The sequence below is a fragment of the Miniopterus schreibersii genome (assembly GCF_964146895.1).
Source record: "Miniopterus schreibersii genome assembly, chromosome: 15".
In the NCBI taxonomy this organism is placed as follows: Eukaryota; Metazoa; Chordata; class Mammalia; order Chiroptera; family Miniopteridae; genus Miniopterus; species Miniopterus schreibersii.
The window spans coordinates 50903651-50923434 of NC_138115.1; the positions used below are offsets into that span (position 1 = coordinate 50903651).

The window sequence follows — 19784 nt, forward strand, 5'->3', positions numbered from 1 at the left end:
AACGCGCACGATCGTTAGCTCTGAAGCTGAGCCGCGCACCGCGCGGACTCGCGTCTCTGGGCACTTGCAGCCGGACACTGGCGACTGGATGGGCACGGGGCTTGGGACAACAAGGTGAACGGCCAGACCTCAGGCAGTGAAAGATAAAGTGACTTCATGATGAAAGCAAAGTACAGACAACAGTTTAGCAAGGACAGACCTTAGTCAAGATCTTGAGGCCCACCTGCCCTTGGGTCGGTCTCCTTCCTGCGATGTCTCGATGTACCCGGTGATGTGTAGGAACAGGGCCCTGGGCTGGCAACCCTAACCATCTGGAACCTTGTCTCTCTCTCCCTGGGACTGCTTCCTTTTTAGGAGGGGTCAGGTGATCTCAGAGGGCCACCTGTTTTAAAATAGTGTAAATGTTTTCTTCTGGCCCCTTCCACTCCCCAGGGATCCCATGGGAAGTGAGGTGTGTGTGTAGGAGGACTGGCTAAGTAGAGCAAGAGTGGGACAGAATCCTCAAGGACTAGGAAATGGCAGCAAGGACAAGAGGGTCACGGCAGGTGATTGCTGGCTTTATGCTGTTTCTTCAGGTCCAGGCTTAGGCCTGGGCTCCTGACAGGTGGGGCCCATCCAGCCCCGGTAACAGCGGCAGCGGAAGGACTCCCAAGCTCCAGGGCTGCCATCTGGCTGCAGGTGTAGAAAGGCTTCCAGTTGTCCTGGGTGTCGCCGGGCACAGCGCCCATGGCCATGACACCACTGGTTACTGCAGGCTATGGCCGCCCTGGTCACGTTAATTACATAGGGGCCCAGGGTGTCCACCAGGTAGTCATAGAGATGCCAGCACTTCTCCTGAGGAAAGGGGAGAGATGTATCAATGCGCCTGCTCCATGGCCCTGCCATGGTCTCTCCCCCACCCTTGGACCCCCAACACGGGCTGCATGGCGGGCTGGAGGGGGCAATATGATCACCTCAGAGCTGGAGATGCTCAGGTCCCCCCAGAGCACCACGCCGGCTGCCCCCAGTGCTGCGCTCACACCAATGGTCTGCACAAGGTCATCCTGGAGGCAGAGAGCTGCTAAGCCAGGGCTGAGCTGGCCAAATCCACCTAGGCCTACCTTCACCTTCCAGAAACTTCCTGGCTCATCGCCATGATCTGATTCTACCTCTAGAGTAGGGCCCCTTGGCACTGAGCCTCTGAGTAGCTTCTCGGGCCCTCCAGTGAGAGAATGTCTCCCCTCAGATCAGGGCGCCAAAGGCTGGGCCTTGCCTTCCTAGGACAGGGCCATGCCTCCCCACTAGATTCCAGCTTTCACTCACCTGGGACAGGAACCTCCCAGAGCTCTTGTGTGTGAGGCGGGCATAAGCCAGGACAGGCAGGGGATGTGGGTGCCCAGCACGGGCCACACGGAAGGCCTCCTCCAGGCGGTATCGAACAAACGCCTGGTAGTGAGCAGGCGGCAGCCGGGGTGGCAGGTAGATGCTAGGGAAGAGGGCGCTGGAAGCAGCCCAGAGCCAATGCAGTTGGTTGTTGCGGGCAAGGGTGGCTGCACGGCAGTGGCCTGTGTAATTGGAAGCTATACCGTGCCAGCCATTGCCACAGGCTGGGAAGTGATAGAAGCCCCAGAGCCCACGGGGCTGCAGTGCCTGGCCCAGCCGCAGTGTGCCCTCCATCAGTGCTCTGGCCGCTTGTTCAAAGCCAGTGTGGGCCTTACGGAGCTGCTCCTGGGGGTCCAGGTGGGGGAATACCTGCTGTGCCCAAGCCCATGAGGCTGCCCGATAGGCTCGGCGGTAGCCCCAGTTCCCAGCCCAGAGCGGACACCATTCCTCCCAGTCCAGCACTGCCAGGCCAGTGAAGCCGGGTATCAGGCTGCGATGGATCTGATAGGCAGCCCGTTCCAGGTGGCGGTCAAGGAGCACAGCCTGGGGGATGCCCCCATTGTGAGCTGTGCCCCTGGGCCCAAAGTAGGGATAGAGGCCGAGCTGGTTCTTGTAGAAGATGGTGATGTTCTGCCCATGGAAATGCTGTCCACGGTTGGCTGTGATGCTCAGGGCCTCTAGTGGCAGGTGCACACCAAAGCGGCCCCTGCAGCGTGCTGAGGGTATGTTCCACAGCACGGAGAAGGGGCGTTCAGGGGCCCCCTGGAGGGGCTGGCCACACCCCAGACACAGGGCCACCCCCAGCACCAGGGCCTCTCCTAGCTGCATGGTCATGCCCCAGGAATGGAAACCTGCAGGAGAGAGGGTGTGAACTTAGTCCATACATTCCACATAGCAGGGAAAGCTGGGAAAACTTCCCTAGCTCCTCCCCACAGGGGAGTGGGGAAAGCATGGTCCCCCAGGGGTCCCATAGGCCTCTCAGAGCAGCCACACCCTAAGCTGGCCTGGGCTGCTCCGCTCTCATGTTTTCCATCCCTGACACCTCCCCGACCCATGGCTCTCACAGTCCTTTTCTTTCTTCTCCCATCTTTCCTCCCCCAAGAACACTCGCCCCCCACCTTTCCCACTCAGCATTCAGGTCTCTGCTGTGGAGTGAGGGCACAGGGTTCCCACAGTCCCAGTGTGGTTCTGGCCACTGTATGCCCGTTTGTCTCCCTATCTATCTGTCCGCTTGGGGCAAGATCCTATCTGTCTGCCTAGTTCCCCATTGCCTGTGCCTGGTCCGGGGCCTGACATACAGTAGGTGCTCAGTGAATAGTGATGAGTGAGTGAGTGTGGAAGGGAATAGACACCCTTTTTCTTGGGCTTGGCAGAGTGGGAGGGGCAAAGGGCAGGCATCCTTCCATCGATGGCCCCAGGGCCAAGGTGGATCTGGGGGATCCTGCAGGAATAGGGGACCTAAGATGAGGCTGGTAGGCGAGGGTAGGGGTCAACAAATAAACTGTCATAGCCACACCCAACAGAAGCATTTATTCAGCCACACTGGCAGCTCTGAGCCACAGCCTGGGAGCCATCTCCTGGTACCACTGGCAGTCAGGAAACTGCCCAGGCTAAAGCTGCCCCCAGGTGCCAGGGGCTGAGGCATCGCCAGTGGGCTGAGGCTGGGACTGTCCTGGGGAGTCCACTGAACCAGAAAGACAATGCCCTGCCCTAGGTGGCCCTTCAGATGTCCTTTTCCATCCAAAATATGGGGCATCCTCTCAGGTCATAGTATTGTGTCTCCAGCAGGCTTTGTGGAGGGGGCCCTGCTGAAGGTGAGGTGGTCAAGGGCTTAGGCAGGGGAGGGGGTGGCGGCAGTGATGGCCCTTTGGAGGCTCTTGGGGCAGCCTGGGCAGTCAGGCTAGGGGCCTTGCAGGGTGGCTGGAGGGAAGGAGCTCTGGGGAAGGCACTGAGCAGAGTGGCGGGCAGTTGTCGGCTGGTGAAGACCAGGCCCTGCACAGGCTCACCCAGCTGGTAGCCCAGGTGGGCATAGAAGGGCAGCTGGTCATGAGTGGTGAGGTGCAGCCGGCGGAAGCCCCGGGCCTGAGCAAAGACCTCGAGGCCCTCCATGAGGCAGCGGCCAAAGCCACGGCCCCTAAGGGCCCGGGCCACCACCACTGTCTCTACTAGGAGGCTCTGGGGCCGGTCTAGCACTCGTGACAGGCGGGCATGTCCCACCACAATGGGGGCTTTCCCGGGTGTGGGGTGGGGGCTCAGCAGCATCAGGCAGAGGGGGAAATTGTCTGAGGACTGGCCCAGTGAATGCAGGCGGGAGGCGCGGCTGCGGGGCCACTGCTCGTTGATGAGGTCAGCACAGGCGTCCAGGAGCTCCGGTCGGCAGTGCACAGGCTCGAGAGTCAGCTCAGCCCGGCTGGGGGCTGGGGTCTCCTCTGGCTGGTGTGTGGGATCCAAGGTCAGCTCAGTCAAGCCAGGAATGAGGGTCATCTCTGATGGCATGCAGAACAGGGTCAGCTCAGCTAGCCTGCTGCTCAGGGTCAGCTCTGGTTGGTGTGCAGGATCCTGGGTCAGCTGGGCCAGGTTGGATGTCAGGGTAAACTCTAGTTAGCAGGCAGGATCCAGAGTCAGCTCAGCTGGGCTGGTACTCAGGATCAGCTCCATCCAGTGTGTAGGGTCTAGGGTAGGGGTCAGCATGGCTGGGCCAGGGCTCAGAGTCAGCTCTGGCTTACATGGAAGATCCAGGCTCAGCTGAGTCAGGCTGGGAGCCAGGGTCATCTCCTGCTGGGCTGCAGGTAGCTCAGTGCCAGGCTGGGGGTTAAGGCCAAGGTCTCCAGGAAGTAGCATTTCCTCAGATCACAGGGTGTTTCTCCTGTGGACACCAGCCATGCTGGCCTGTGCCAGGAGGGAGGATGGGGTTGGGGTAGGGAAGAGCTGACAGAGTGCTAGGGGAGCCATGCATCCTGGAACAAGGGAGTGGCGGGCTGCACCTTGTTCCCATACTCACTTGATAGCACAGGTGAACTGGAGGCGACCTATACCTGGGGGAGCTCGCTCAGGTTGACAGCAGGGGGGATGGGTTCAGGGTGTCCTGCCCACACTGGATGGAAGCTGAGAGCCAAAGGCTGGGGCAGAACCCAGGAGCCCTGGCCCCAGCCTGCTCTGGCTACGACTTTGATCCAGCCCTACAGCATCTCAACTGGTGGGCCATCAGACAGAACGTGCAAAGCAGGCACAGTGAAGCCATTGCTTAAACCCATGCAAGGCTCCTTTCAGAAGCAACGCAGCTATCAGGAGCTCTTCTGCCCTCCCCCCCCTAAATTCCAGGTCACCATCTTGAACCACATGGGCCATGCCCACCACATAACTGATCCTGGGGTGCCACTCACTCACCCATCAGGCTGTTTTCCCCTCCCTGGAAGGTTTTCCTTGCCTGGGACACACAGCCCATGGTCCTCTCCCCAACACCGCCCAGCTCAGGGAAGTTTTTTTTGTGTTGGTTTTTTTTTCTAGTGCTTACATGAACACAAATTTATTATCTTAATGGTTTGGGAAGACAGAAATCTGAAATGAGTCTCACTGTGCTAAAGTCACGGGTATGAGGGCTGCTTCCTTCTGGAGGCTCTAGGAAAAAATCCATTTCCTTGCCTTTTTCCAGCTTCTAGAGGCAACCTGTTTTCTTTGGCTCATGGCCCCCTCTTCATCTTCAAAGCCAGCAATAGCATCTCTCCAACCTCTGCTTCCCTCATCACATCTCCTTCTCTCTCAGGACACTTTGACTGGTCCTGGATCCAACTGTCCCCTCAGATGGGGCCCAGCAGCACTAGCAAGGGTCCTGGCTCACAGTCACACAGCAGTGTGGCTCCTGCAAGCCTGGTTCCCCATTGGCCTGAGTTTCATGGCCACTCTAGCTAGATAAGGACCATAGCTTCCTTCCTACATCCACAGGGCCTCCAACCGTCACCAGGATGGGGGCCCAGACCTCCTGCACCCAAACCCCATGGTTTGCCCATCCTGTCCCAAGCCCTGCTGCAGGAGGGTCTATGCTGGGGAAAATTATGGCAGTGGGGAGTGGGGAGGCATTGGTCCCCACCATTCTCACTTTCTCACCAGAGGGGACGTCTTGGCTCCCTTCCCCACCTGTCCAGGAAGGCCCTCTGAGCTTGAGGCCAGTTTCACACTGGTCAGTAACTGGTAGACCCCCCTCCCCTCACGCCTATTCCACTCAGAAGGCTATAAGCCCCTCACCTGCAATCAGCCACCTCCGCAGCAGCCGCACCCCGTGACCAGGAGGGAAGATGCCCCAAGGTCTGCCTCTAGACCAGAAACCCCAGGCTTCCCCGCGGGTTTAACCCCTTCAGTACCAACCCAACCCACTGTGGGCGGGGTTCCTGGGTTCTCAGAGAGGCGGCACTGCCCCTCCTGTGCGTCGGTTTCCCTCTCCCTCCTAGTGGGCCACACACCGTGGAGTTTGGGGGGCGGGGGGCTTCGGGAACCTGACTCTGGGTGGGTGTGGCTCGGCATGCTCTGGGAGGGAACCACAGACACGGGGAGAGCGCGCGGGGCAGCAGAGCCACTCGACCTTATGGGGAGGAGCGGACAGAAGCACGGGGAGGGGGGCACAATGAGGATGGACACGCCGCGCGTGGGGAGGGGGCGGTACTGACATGTTGAAGCGGGGCTCCAGGATGCTCGGCGTCCCGGCTCTGCACAGGTCCCGTTCTCGCTCCGTCTGCGACTCTTGCGTGCGTCCGCGCTGCCCCCTACCGGTGCGGCGGACGCACGGCAGCCGTCGCCGTCCGCGGCGCTCCGCTGGGGCAGCAGTCGACCAAGTCGTCCAGGCCACGCCCCCCGGCCCGTGCGTCCTCCGACGGACCGGACGCAGGCTCCGCCTCCGCCCCGCCCCCTGGCGCCGAGCCCCGCCCTGCTTCCTGTGCGTCACGGCTCGGACTCAAAGCCGGCGGCATCCGCCGTTGGCCCCGCCCTCCAGGCCACGCCCCGGCCACGCCCCCAGGCCCAGCGTCTGGTTCCACGCGTCCCCGAGGTCCCGCCTCAGTTCGGCTCGCTGAGCCCCTCTGCCGGCGCCCCGCGGGCCGCGCACGCCCTTCCTCCAGCTGCCTCCGTTTCCGCCTCGCCCTGGGCTCAGCCTGGCTTCGCCCACGCGCCGCTTTGTCTCGGCTCCGGCCGGCCGGCAGCCTCGGTCAAGCGTGGAAAAGGGCAGGTGAAGCTTCCTCCTGAAACTCGGGTCCCACCCTGGGAAGCAGCCGCCCTCGGACAGACGTCAGAGCAGAGAGGGGCCTTTCCTGTGCCCTCTGGATCCCGGGGCCTGCACGCTTTAGGCGCTCAATAAACAGCTCTTGGAAGTAAGACTCATGTCTGCTTTATTTGCAGGGCTGGCGCCTCGGAGCGGGCTCAGGTTGCGTGCAGGGTTGGTGACCATCAACACAGGAGCCAAAGGGCCCTCCCTACCTCTACAGCCAGACAGCCTGGGTTCAGATCTCGGCTTCTCCACTTTGTAGCTGTGAAAATTTGGCAGAGTGCTCCCGCCCTGTGTGTTGCTCAGTCGCCTTAGGACCGAATGAGTCAGCCCACTTAAAATGCTTAGCACAGGCCTTGGTGAAGATCAGGCGCTCAGAGAATGTCAGTTCTTGTGATTGCTGCAGTTTAAAGACTGGCCCAGTCGGTGTCTCTGGTGATGTTTATGACCCTGCTGGGTGGGTGCCGGACACTCTAACTAGGGATGCAGCTATCCCGGTCTGTAAGTACGTGAGCGTACACAGGCGTATGCTCATGACGGTGGCTGAGTGTACTCCTCGCTGTGACCGTGACTTGTGTAACTGTGCCTGTACTTGAGAAAGCCTTGGGCGGGCCCCGAGTGCATTAGGTGGCGCTCAATGTGTGCATCCGGGCCAATCACCATGTGCCCTGCTGCTCACACGATGCTCCCCTCCAGCCAGGGTAGCAGTGACATTTGAACTCCACCACCATCCGTTCCCAATCCTCAAGTGAGAGGGCACCTCGTAGGGTCAGGGGCCCGCCACCAGGCGTGAGTTCAATGGAGAAACTGGTGGGGCTGAGGATGAGGAGGGCCTCTGGGTGGCTGGGGCGCCGGACACAGCGGCCATGGCCTGAGCACAGGGCTTGACTGCACAGACGGGCTCCACTGGTCACGTTCAGGATGAAGGGCCCCAGTGTGGTGTCCACATACTCCTTGATGGCCTGGCATGATTCCTGGGTAGGAGGGGGAATGTCAGGGACACCACGGCCATGCATGGGCCCACCTAGGGCATTGAGGCCCTGACTGGCTAGCCAGCCAGGACTGCAGGGGTAGAAAGGATGGGCCAGTGCCCTGGCTGGTGTTGCACAGTGGTTGGAGCATCGTCCTGAGCACCAGAGGGTTGAGGGTTCGATTCCCAGTCAAGGGCACTTACCTGGATTGCAGGTTCAATCCCTGCCCCAGTCAGGGCTTGTGAGGGAAGCAACCAATTGATGTTTCTCCCTCCCTCCTCCCTCCCTCCCACTCTCTCTAAAATCAATGGAAAAATATCCTCGGGTGAGAATTAACAACAGCAAAAGAGGATGGGCCAGGGTCTCCCCAACCGACCTCTGCCCCACCCTCGCCCCCACCCCCACCTTGGGCCTGAGCTCACCTTGGTTTTTGTGTTCTCCCAGCTCACCCAGAGCACCACTCCTGCTGCTCCCTGGGCTGCGCTCTCCCCCAGGCTGTGCTCCAGCTCATCCTGGGGAAAGGGACAGCATGGCTCTGTGGGTCCTCCCTCCCTCCCCACAGCAGATTGCTGTAACACCACTGGATGAGACAAATAACTCGTAATTCCCACCTGGGGCAACTCTGGCCCTGGCGGTCAGAGGCCAGCCTGTCCCCACTCTGGCCTTGCGTACCATGCAGGCGGGACTGCATCCTTTTGATGGATGCTGAAAAGTCTGTGCCTAGCACAGACCTTGGCACACAAAAAGTGTTCAAAGAACGTGAGAATGAATGGATGGAAGTGCCACAAGGCTGTGTGGCATCAGTTGCTGGACCTAATGCTGGACAAGGGAGGCTATAAGGTGGGCAGGGTCACCAAAGGAGACTCACCTGGGGCAGAAAGCGGTTGGTCATGTCATAGAAGATCTGGACATAGGGCAGCACCGGCAGACTGGGATCCCCAGCACCCCCAGCCACACGGAATGCTTCAGCCACTCGGTGCCGCACATACATCTTTGTCTTCCCTGTGCCCTCCAGCGCTGCGGGAATGTAGATGCTGGGGTAGAGGGCACGGCTCTGGCTCCACAGCCACCCTAGTTGATCGTTCTGGGCACGGACACCCTGTGGGCACTCGCCCGTGTAGTTGGGGCTTAGGAAGTCATAGTTATAGCAGTCAGGGAAGCCATAGAAGCCCCAGAGGCCACGAGGTCGTAGCACCTGCCCCAGCTTGAGGGTGCCTACCATCCAGGCCTGTGCAGCCTTCTGGAACTGGTCCTGGGCCGCCATCTCCACCCAAGGAGCCGGCCAGTCAGGGTGCTGCCCCTGTACCAGTTCCCGTGAGCGCTGCCGATAAATGTCCTTGGCGTCCCAGTTGAAGGCCCAGCGTGGGCGCCAGGCCTCCCAATCAATGACTGCCAGCCCTGAGAAATCAGAGGCGGGCATGGCCGCCAGGATGTCGTGGTACGTGCGGGCCAGGTGAGCATCCAGGCTGGCATTCTGGGGCAGGCCGCCAAACACAGGCTCCCCAGCAGACGTGTAGTAGGGGTAGGTGCCCAGCTGGGAGCTGTAGAAAATGGTCATGTCAGGGCCGAGGAAGGTCTGTCCCGGGTTGGCCACCACATCGAAGACACTGACATCCACGTCCACGCCGTGCCTCTCCAAGCACCACTGGGTGTTTGCATTCCAGATGGTGGTGAAGGGCTGGTTGGGTACCACGGAGTCCCTGGAGCCTTGGGCCATGCCGAGCATGGTCAGGAAGAGGGCCCAGATGGGAAGCAGTTGAGCTGCCATGGCACGGGGCAGCTCTAGGGAAACCTGGCCAGGGGAAGCAGAGCTGAGAGCAGGCCTTGAACTCTGACTCCTGCTCTGACTTCAGGTAAACACTGGCAGGGCTCAGGGAAGTCAGAGGGCCAGGGAGAGGCATGGAGGAGAGCACTGCCCCTGGAGGGCACATCTGAGTTGCCTCTTGGGCCAGGCGTTTTTCTGTCTCCCACAGGCCCTGCCCTGGGCTCGCCCACCCCACTTTCCCAAGGGCCACAGAAGCCATGGCATCTGTTTTGAGAAGAGTGGCAGAGCCAGGCCCTGCCCAGACTGACCTGACTGATGGGGCGGGGCCTTTCCTGTCTCTTCCCCCAGGAATCCCGGCCAGCCATTGGAGGAGGGGATGCTCAGGGACCAAGGGCAGGTCAGCCCAACCCTCCTGTATCCCGCCAGTCTGCCCCTTAGTCCCTGCTGACCTCGGGGCTGAAGGGCCTCCTCATCCAAACTTCCTGACCCCAGGCTTAGGGCCTAGGCAGGGCTCAGCAAGATTCTTGTTCCTCAACTCTGGCCCCAGCTGCGTCAGACTCTTGGAGGAAGACGCTGCTGCTGGCAACTCTGAACTTTTGTAGGGGTCACCCCGCCCAGACTGAGGGCGGGCTGAGGGCTGGGCCAGGCAGCGGAGCCACCTCACCACCCTAGCAAAGTGCCCTTGGCAGGGGTGGGGCCTGGGCCGGAAGCGGCCCCCCCACCCAGGCAGCACTTGGGCTGGGCTGTGTCTTTACTTGGGCTGGGGTGGGGGTGGAGGCAGTGCAGGGGGGTTGTCTGGGTGGCAAGCCCAGCTGGGCAGGCTTGTTCATGGTCCTGGAATCTGGGTATCTTGGGACTGATACCCAGGGAGTATGCATGCCCCACATGGCTGCATGACATTTGGGGGCTCTGGACACTTTTGCCTTTGTGAGCAGGCCCCTTCCTTAAAAAACAATTTTATTTATTGATTTTAGAGAGAGAAAAGGAGAAACTGTGCTTTGCTGTTCCACTTATTTATGCATTCATTGGTTGATTCTTGTATGCGCCCTGACCAGGGACTGAATAAAAAATTTAAAATATATTTTGCATCTATGTTGGTATAAAGACAAATAATATCCAGACTGAATCCATTATATACTCATTTATATGTTTTTTCTTCTATTAAAAAAATTAAAACATCTGTGGGCCTCTAAAGCACCGTGGCCCTAGGCCCTCTGCCCAGTGGATGTCCCCCTGCTTTAGGGACCTGTGTCTAAAAGGCACTGTGCTCATGAAATCAGGGCTGTGCTGTCACTCTCTGTCTGCTTGCTGGGTCAGTGGCTACGTCCGTGAAGCCCCAGTTAGTGACCATCTGGGCCTCCGCACAAACTCCAGGGGAGTGCGATGTGCGAGTGTGGGACCCCGCTGTCTTGTGACTGTGAGACCACGTCAGTGTGAGCACAGGTCTGAGCAGTGACCACATGCTGGTTCATTCCTTTGTGATTTCACTTGTTTGCTGACTCAGATGCTAGTGATTGATGCCTGCTGGGGGCCCAGGCCCAGGCTTGCCTGCCAGGGTGGGGTGAAGGAACCATCAGGTCCCTGGCTTGGGTTAAAGTGCTGCCTGGGCCCAGCCGGCATGGCTCAGTGGTTGAGCATTGACCTATGATCCAGATCACAGTTCGATTCTCGGTAAGGCACATACCCAGGTTGTGGGCTTGATCCCCACTGTGGGGCATGCAGGAAGCAGCTGATTAACGACTCTCCCTCATCACTGATGTTTCTCTCTCTCTCTCTTAGTCTCTCTCTGAAATCAATAAAAATATATTAAAAAAAAAAGTGCTGCCTGGGTCTGCAGCCTAGTCTGAGCCTGAGCCAGTGGCATGGTGGTCACCAGAGCAGTGGCGCAGCTGGCTGCCATCTGGGCTTGGTCCTCCAGCTGGCTAGGATGGAAAATCTAGCAGGGCTGAAGGAGAGGGTCAAGGGGGCTGGGGGCTGTGGGCACATCAGCCGCAAGCTGAGCACAGGACCTAGCCACAGAGGTGGCGGCCCCTGAGCCTGTCCAGAAAGCAAGGTTCCAGAGTGATGACCATCAGGCCCAGGGCAGCCCTGGACCCCCCCCCCCCAAGGCCCCTTGCTACATCCTGGTGCCCCCAGAGACCTAGTGCTGTGATTGGCACAATCCAGCCAACCAGCAGGCCAGCATTCTCTAGCTGGCCTCAGTCCAAGGGAGAAGTCCTAATGGTGGAACAGCAGGAAGCAGCTGGGGCACCTGACACCCTCCCCGACCCCAGGGCCTCACCCACAAGCTAGCTTCTGTGGGGTTGGTCTGGTTGGATTGGTCCAAGTGGTCTGTGTCTGGGGTCTGAGCAATAGAGTGAAGAAATAAAATGGAGTCACTCTAGTCAGGCTGTTAAAATACTACAACCAAGGAGGCTGAGGCATGAGGAAAGATTCTGTTCTGTTCTAACTGGCCTGGGAACTTAGCTTTGACCTTTCCCAGTCCTGTATCAATGCCTGCACATACCTCAGGCCTCCAGACAACCCTCTGATTGCCCCCTGAAGGACTCACACATCCAGGACACCAGACAGGACCTGACCCCTTGGTGTCCATTGTCCAGGCCACACATCTGATTGAGAACTATCTCAGACCAACCCAGAGGCTAAGAATACAGAACTGACTCTTCTCAAGAATGTACTTTTTAAGCTCTGTTGACAGGTCTGTCCAGCTTTTCCGTCCAGCCCTGCCTGCCCTCTGGTTGGGCGTACTCAGGCCCCGAGTCACCGTACTCCCCATCCCCCCTCCCAGCCACCCAAAGGACAGCTCTCGGGGTCTCCAGAGTTGCACTTTCTCCAAGGCTGTCTTCCAGGTCCCCCTGGGGAGGTGATGTGAGATGCTCACAGATTCGTATGGAGGGGTCAGAGGTGTGTAGGGGAGGTCACGCATGTGGGGGATCAAAGCTTTGCACACAGAGGGTTATGTGTATGTAGATGTCACAACTAGGCGGGAAAGGTCCCAGCCAGGTGTGCCTGGATCACCTGCATGTTGGGAGGTTACAGATGTGAGTGGGATAGCTCACAGGTGTGTGTGTGGGTCACAGCTGCCCTCCCTCCGCTGGCTCCATCATCTCATGGTCTATTGACCAACACCTGAATCTTCTCTCTAGCAGGCCCCTCCCCACCACAGCCAGGAGCACTGGGGACCCTTCCACCTCGGTCTCCTCCACCACCAGGTGACATTGCCTTAGTGCTACCACCAGCCTTCTCTCCATTCTCTGCCATCGCCAGCCAGAGGGACCAGGGATGGCTTTACAGCCTGAGTGGACACTGCTTCGGCGGGACTTGCTTTGGCAGGCTCTGCTCCCCCAACCATGCCACCCCTCACCCCATGCTTCTCTGGGGAGCACTGTCCACCATCCAGCACCTGACTCGGTCTTCACACCCAGTGTGCACCTCCCTCTACACTGTTATCCCCACAGGGAGAGTGTAGGGAGGCGTCTTTGTGGCGTGGCTCACAGATACATCCCTAGCAGCCAGCCCAGCACCGCAGGTGTGCGCGCTGTTTGTTGAACAGCTGAGACAGCCACCACCCTGGCAGTCAGGGTTGCTTGCCCCTCCTGCCCCTGCCTGATACAGGCGGCCACACCCCGCCTCATGCTGGTATCCCAGCTGAGTTCAGCTTCCTCCAGCCTTTCCCTGCTTTGTTCCTAGCATCAAGTTTCCCCCACACCTCTTGAAACTCACAATAGAAATTTCTCCAGAACACCTCCCCTGGTCTGTCCTCACCACTGGGCTGTTTCTAGAACCTGTCTCCCCAGAGCAAGTGTCCCCTCAGGGTTGGGCTGAGTCATCTCTGACTAGGACAGGGGTACCCAGGTGTGGGTGGGATGGCAGAGAACCACCCAGGTAACTCCCTTCAGGAGCAGGGCAGTGAAGCTGGGTGGAGCTGGTCTGACTGTTCCTTCGGCTCCTTCTCTCTTCTGGGACAGCTAGAGACCAGCATATTCTCCCATGAGCAGAACAGGGCTGACCTTTGAGGATGTCTCTGCTCCCAGACTCTGGGTACCTCTCCCTCGCCCCTCATGCATCTGCAGTGGGAGAGGGACTGGACTTCAGATTTCAGACCCCAATCCCTTGCTTGCCTCCTGCGGCCATGCCCAGTGGAAGACTGTGACCCAGAGGGGGAGAGGTGTGTGTGGCTGGAGTCCATTGCCCTTGGGAGCTGGGAGTGGAGGAGACGCCCTGGCCTGTGGGAACAGCAGGGAGAGGTGGTCTGGTTACTTGCCCAGCCAGGGAAGATCAAACATCCACTTCCCCCTTTCTCCCTGGGTGGGCAAGGCGAGGCAGCTGGCACTGGCCCAGCTGGGGATACCGGAGCCGGCAGGAGAAGCACAGTGAGTCCCGTCTCTCACAGAAGGTTGGGCTCCGCTGCATTCCAATCAATATGGAGAAAGCAAGGCCCTTGGCACTGGGGTAGCATGTGAGTCCTCCACTCCCAGTGGCCCCACCCCGACAGGACAGCTGCAGAGTGGGCAGCTCCAGGCCCCGGGGTCCCAGTGAACCATTACAGATAAGAAGTCCCTAGCAGAGAGTTTCATAGGGAAAGAGCTGGGTCAAACCGCATGGAAGACTCCGGAATCACTCTCATGTGCCCAGGCCCAGGTATACAGTCCAAGCACAAAAGCAGTTGTTTTATATTTAATTTACAAAAGAGACCCCAAAATAATAATAATAAACTATCCAGGGGCAGGGAGTAGGGTCAGGTCCTCCCTGGCCATGCCCCTCTTCTTCTCTGGCAGGGAGAGAAAGGCTCTCCCAGGGGACTGCCCTTCCCCCTTAGAACAGGGGGGTGAGAGCTGCTATGGATGCCCTACTGGGCATCCCAGGGGCTCTTTTCCCTCTGGACTCATTCGTCCACCCCTTGCAGGCTCCTACATGCCTGGCAGAGCTCTTGTGGCAGAGGCCAGCTTGCCTGGAAGCCAGGTGAAAGATCCCTACAAAGTCCAGGTGAGGGCTAGGGCTGCCACAGCCAGCAGGCCAGTGAGATGGGACCCAGCCCAGGCCTCACTGGCACCCCTAGCTGACCGCTGACGGTCCCATTGGCACTGTTCGCCACCCCAGCCTAAGTAGCATTGGCACTGAAAGTGCTTCTTCAGATAGTCGAGGTCGGCCCAGCTGAGCTCCCCCTCTGGTCGCAGCGGGGGCTCACCAGGTTTGTGGTTAGGCACTAGGCGGAAGCTGCTGGCACTGAGGTGCAGAAAGGTATTGGTGCTGGGGTCTCGGCGCACGCAGCGCCCGTGGCCATGGCACTGGGCCCGGCTGCAATACTGGGCAGCCGAGGACACGTTGACTACGTAGGGGATCAGCAGCTGCATCAGGTAATCCTTGAGGTACTGGCAGGTCTCCTAGGGGCAGAGGCCAGGAATCAGGGTCAGCTGCCCCAGCCCAGAACCAGATGGAAACTGTCCACAACGCAGTGACCATGCCTTCTTTAACCAGTTCACATGTGTATATATGCACAACTGTGCCTAAGCCCTCGCTGTCCCTGCTCCTACTGAGAAGGGGGTAGGGGCAGAGACTGGATCCCTACAGGACAGGCAGACAAGGGCTGAACTGGACAGCTGTTCAGGACAGCATGTCCCCTTTCCTGGGAGCAGGGGAGGGGGCCTAATCTTCTCTGTTGGGAACAGGGATATGTCTTGGGTGAGAGACAGACAAGGGAGCCAGACTAGGTTTGCCCACCTTGAAATTCGCAGCCAAAAGCCCTAACGTTCACCCTATTTCTGTAGACCCTGCAGACCCAGTAGGCCGGGGGGGGGGCTGTGTGTCTCACTTACCATGCTGGCGGTGAACCCTGCGTCGCCCCAGAGGATGACACCGGCCGCGCCGAGAGCGGCACTCTCGCCAATGGTGGAGATGAGATCCATCTGTGTGGGAAGAGGCTGGTCACTGGGGGAGGACAGACAGGGTGGCCACCCCAGCCTTTTCTGACTGGGTGACCCTCCCCTAGCCCAGTCCTCCCCTCTCACTCCCAGGTAGAGGCTTCATTCACTCTCTCTTAAGTGTTTAAGCCATTTCCACCCCCTCCATTTCTAGAATGTATCTATCAAGGCAGACTCCAAAGTCAGAACACCTATGCCCAAGTCCCTGCTCTGTCCTGGATTTGCTGGCAAGCTCTGGGGACATTTCTCCGCATCTCTGGGCCTTAATTTTCTCATCCACGGAATGGAGATGACGATGCTACCCTTTCACAAGGTTAAAGAGAGACTGAGGCGAAGGGATGTAGAGTAGCGAGTACAGTAGGGGGCAGGAGGCCCTCCAGTAACTCCGACCACAGCGGTTCCCGAGGAAGAAGGCAGGACCCCAGGAGGCACATACCTGGCTAAGGCCTGTGAGCCTGCGGCTGTAGGTGGGCCGTGTGAAGACGTAGACTGGGAGCGCGTGGTTGTCATGGTGGGTGCGAGCGACACGGAGGGCCTCCTGAACACGGAAGGTGACAAAGTTGCGGCCATGGGCGGTGGAAGCGAGGGTCTCGTCCAGGTAGACAGAGGGGAAGAGGGCCGTGCTCTCAGCCCACAGCCAAGACAACTGGTCGTTTCGGGAGACCTCCACATCGGGGCAGTGGCCCGTGTAGGTCTCCCAGTTCTGCACGTAGTCGTGGTTGTAACAGTCAGGGAAGAGGTAGAAGCCCCAGAGGTGCTGAGGCCGAAATCTCTTGACAGAGCGCAGCGTCTTCAGCATGAACTCCCGAGCACCGAACTCAAACTCGTACTGCGCCTGCTTGTTGACGCGGTCTGAGGGCCAGTCAGGGTGGCGGCTGGCCACCAGCTGGCGTGATAACTGGCGGTACACGTCCTTGTCCTGCCAGTTGCGCACCCACACAGGCCGCCAGTCCTCCCAGTCGATGACCGCCAGCCCTGCAGGCTCCTGTCTGCGAATGTAGTGCTCCACATGTTCCCGAAGCATGTCCAGGTGTGCCCTGAGGACGCTGTCGTTCTGTGGCACGCCACCATGCACAGGCTTCCCTGCGGAATCCACGCGTGGGTACAGACCTAGCCTCTCCCGGTAGAAAATGGTGATGTTCTGGTTCACGAAACCCTCGTTAGGTGAGGCCTGCACATCGAAGGCTTTCTCCTCTAGGTCCAGTGGCACCTTGAGGCGTGGGCCACAGTCTTGTGTGGGCACATCCCACGCTACCACAAAGGGCCGGCCTGTGAAGATGGGTGGCGCCGTGGGCTTGAGCTCCTTGGCCCATGCCACCGCCAACACCAGGGTCAGTATGACGGCGGGGCTCAGGCTGGGCCACATGCTGGGGGCTGCAGGAAGATGGTGTCACCTGCCTGGCACCAGCTCAGGGACTGAAGAGAGTGGGAGAGAGCAAGTCAGCCTAGAGAATCCTGGAGGTGCCAACCCCAAACCCATCCACGCCCCCAAAGCCCACGCTTGAGGGGCACTGTGCCTAGGGCTGTTCAGACCCTGCTCCATGGCGGTAACAGGTCTGAGAGACCGCAGGCCACGCAGGGGCAGGCAAGACACCCTAGGAACTCACTCCCAGGAGCACAGCAAGCAAAGGTCTCCTTCCCGGAGCAGGTGGCCTGTGGCTGGGAAAGGACCTCAGTTAGGTTTGTGACCTTCCTGAGAACTAGAGGAGCTGAGCTATGGCCTCGCTGCCTTAGACGCACACACGCCCGCCCGCACGCCACCCAGCGCGGCGTTTCGAGGAGCCCAGACCCCGAGCCCCCTGGGTACCCGGCGGAGGGCTCTTGGTCCAGAGAAGCGACAGCATCTGCGTCAGGCAGGGCGCAGCGGCCAGCGAGCGGGCACGGCCGCGGGCTGGATCAGCGCGACACGGCCCGGTGCCGGAGCGAGGCTGTCAGGCAGACACTCCCCCAGACCGGCGCAGGCCCGCGGGGACAAAGGGGCCGCGGACCTCCCACGGCGGCGCCGGCGACCGGCCCTTCCGCGCACGGCCCCGGGAATGCGCGCGCCCGCCGCTGGGCCGGTCGGGGGGAGCGCACTCCGCCTGGCCTTTGTGCGGGACCCCGCCCCCGCCCCGCACGTGGGGCCCGAGCCCGAGCCCGGCGCGGTGGGGGTGGGGTCCCTGGGCCGCCTCCCTGGGGGTTCGGAGCCCAGCTTGTAGGGAGAGGGCCCCCAGATCTGCACCGCTCCACCTCACCTTGCGCGGGGTGCCGCCGGGACCCGCGCCGTAGCCACCGCCATCCTCGGCCCGGCCCAGCCAACTCCGGCCGCTCGCCCAGGCCCGGCCCGGCCCGGCTCTGCGCTCCTGCTGGCTCCGCCCCCCGGCCCGAGGGCCCTTTAAGAATCCTGCGCGGAGGCGGGCCCGGGGCGGGACTCGCGGCCGGGGCAGGGAGGTGTGCCCCATTTTCGCGCCGCCACGGCGGTATTTTGGGCTCCAGGGCCCCCGGATCCTCCGCGGAGAAGCGCAGCCACCCATATGGGACCGTGGGGCCCCTCAGAACGGGTATTTCTTCCGGAGTCTCAGCGGCAAACGCCAGTCAGCCCGAGATTCCCCCCCGCAGCCTGCAGCCGGTGGTACGGTCCTCTCCGCGGCGCGGCGCGGCCAGCCCCTTAAAGGGACCGCCTGGAGGACGCGGACGGGACTGAGTGGGTGGTTCCCCGTTCAGCCGTGAGGAGGTGCTGTGGGACCCCAAGGCCTTGGCCGGGAGTAGCTGCGAATCTGGTTCTGCACTCCCGAGTGTAGCCCTAGCCCTGGGGTCCCTTTGTGTGACCAGAGCCGATCTCCAAACTCCCAGGACAGTAAACCCCTACGGATCAGGGCTCTCCTCCCCGGTCCAGGGTCTGAAGGGGAGCCCCGCCCCCTGCCTGACCCCAGAAGGGGGCCGAGTGCCCGCCTCTTCGCCGTTTCTGGGCTGGGCCGAGGCAGTGGTTGTCTTGGCAACACGAGCTGTGGGTCTCGGCTCGGCCCGCCGGCTGGGGGGTAGGGCATCCCCCTTCCTGCGACCTGCACCACCCGGAGGCCAATCCGTGGGCTCCCGTCCCCTTCTGCCTTGTCTCGGGGGGTGGGGGGCTGTGGGAGGCCCCAGTGCTTCCTTTCAACCCTGAGGCTGCCACCCTTGCAGAAGTTCCCGGTGGGACGGCGGAGAGCGCTGGATCGGCCAGAGGGGCTCCCCCAGGTCTCCACCCGGTGTCCTGAGCCCCTTTTCCCCGCCAGCCCCTCCCGCTGGGTAGCGGGCTTGCAGCTGGACCGCGGCGAGACCTCCTCGCCTCTTCCTACACCCGCTCCCCGCGCGGTGCTCAGCTACCCGAAGGGCCGGGGTCTCCGCCACCAGCCCCTGCCCCGCTCGCAAGCAGGGGGGAGGAAGGGCGCGCGGCTGTGGGCGCACCTGTGCGGGTGCAGACCAGCCGTCCGCGGTGGGCTCACCTGTGTGGGATCTGTCGGAGCCTCAGGAGGTTAGTGGCCTCCCTCCTTCTCCAGGTGCGCCTCCGCAGCCCAGCTACTCACGCCCGCTGCTGCCCGGTGGGCAGCCCGCCGGCGACTTGATAAACCCCATGCCTCCCATCCTACCCGCTCCCGCCTCCCACCCAGCCCTCTCTCCGCACTTCCTGCTGCCCCTTGGAGAGGAAAGGGCCAGGAATGGCGCGGGGGAGGGGACCGTTTTGACCCTGTTTCCCTACAGGCTGGCTGTCCTCCCCACCCTTCCCCCCTAGGTCCTGGCCAGGGCGAACTGCGCCAGGTGACAGGAAGGCTGTGGGATCCCACTCAGGTGCCAGCCTCCCCCCTGCCCACAGCTTCCTTAACACTGAGAGCTCTTCTCCCCAACTCTCCCTTGGGGTTGAGACCCATCCTAAAATCCATAGCGTCGTGTAAGGGCCCCAGTGGTGGGGGTTTGGGGAGTCAGACTGCTTGCGCAATGGTTGGCTAATGGTTCCCCTAAGCAGGTGATGAAGGGAAGAGGGGTGTCTGGGGGAGGGGTTGAGAGAAATTCCAGGAACTGAGTCAATTCTTTTCCACTGAGAGCGGAAGTGTCCCAAGTGTGACAAACAGACAATATGTTGATGTATGTGACTGGGGGGTGTGTGGATGGGGCAGGGGCTGGGAAGGTTTTCTGCAGGATGCTCTCCTGCTGAGGGACATTCCTGGGTGGATTTCACTGAAACTCTGCAGAGTAGGGGGCTCCTTACAAGTGGGAAGTAGGTGCCCATAATGCGGCTGGCAGTAGGGAGACTGTAGCAGGGTCCCAGTGAAGTGTGGACAAATTTGCACACCCTGAAATCATTGAACCTACCCCCTCCCCCAGCTTTTACCCTACTCACCCACTTCCCTGATGCCAAGGGCCTCTTTCCTAACAGAGGCTGTGTAAAATTAGGGGCCTGGGGGAGTTGGCACATACCCTGGAGTCTGCCCCTGAGGACCAAGGAGTCCAAGACATGGCATGGGAGGGTCTCCTGTACCACTGTGCTGGCTCAAGGGACA

General features: G+C 60.4%; 3 protein-coding genes across 15 annotated transcripts; all 3 read right to left on the reverse strand.

The window, feature by feature from the left end:
- Window positions 1–130: 130 nt before the first annotated feature.
- On the reverse strand, window positions 131–6163 carry HYAL3 (hyaluronidase 3). Its single transcript, XM_081160444.1, has 4 exons — window positions 6024–6163; window positions 1303–2213; window positions 954–1043; window positions 131–834 (listed from the first exon to the last, which is right to left on the reverse strand). The coding sequence occupies exons 2-4, from the start codon at window positions 2194–2196 to the stop codon at window positions 559–561; spliced, it is 1260 nt and encodes a 419-aa protein (XP_081016570.1). The 5' UTR covers window positions 2197–2213; window positions 6024–6163; the 3' UTR covers window positions 131–558.
- On the reverse strand, window positions 2871–6323 carry NAA80 (N-alpha-acetyltransferase 80, NatH catalytic subunit; the record flags this gene model as incomplete). The annotated part of the gene is made up of 3 exons (XM_081159496.1): window positions 2871–3930; window positions 6024–6119; window positions 6186–6323. The coding sequence occupies 3 exons, from the start codon at window positions 6321–6323 to the stop codon at window positions 3085–3087; spliced, it is 1080 nt and encodes a 359-aa protein (XP_081015622.1). The 3' UTR covers window positions 2871–3084.
- A 397-nt stretch (window positions 6324–6720) lies between these two features.
- Window positions 6721–19234, reverse strand: LOC308568045 (hyaluronidase-1-like). 13 transcript variants are annotated; one of them, XM_081160438.1, is made up of 7 exons: window positions 17505–17594; window positions 16878–16929; window positions 15707–16686; window positions 15166–15255; window positions 8453–9376; window positions 8007–8096; window positions 6721–7587 (listed from the first exon to the last, which is right to left on the reverse strand). In XM_081160438.1, exons 3-7 carry the CDS (start codon window positions 16634–16636, stop codon window positions 7270–7272), a joined length of 2352 nt encoding a protein of 783 aa, XP_081016564.1. In that variant the 5' UTR covers window positions 16637–16686; window positions 16878–16929; window positions 17505–17594; the 3' UTR covers window positions 6721–7269. The 13 variants fall into 13 exon arrangements, with proteins under 13 accessions (XP_081016564.1, XP_081016562.1, XP_081016565.1 ...); XM_081160436.1 differs by lacking the exons at window positions 16878–16929; window positions 17505–17594 and adding an exon at window positions 18732–18826; XM_081160439.1 differs by lacking the exon at window positions 16878–16929 and having other exon boundaries at window positions 6721–7199.
- Window positions 19235–19784: the final 550 nt, after the last annotated feature.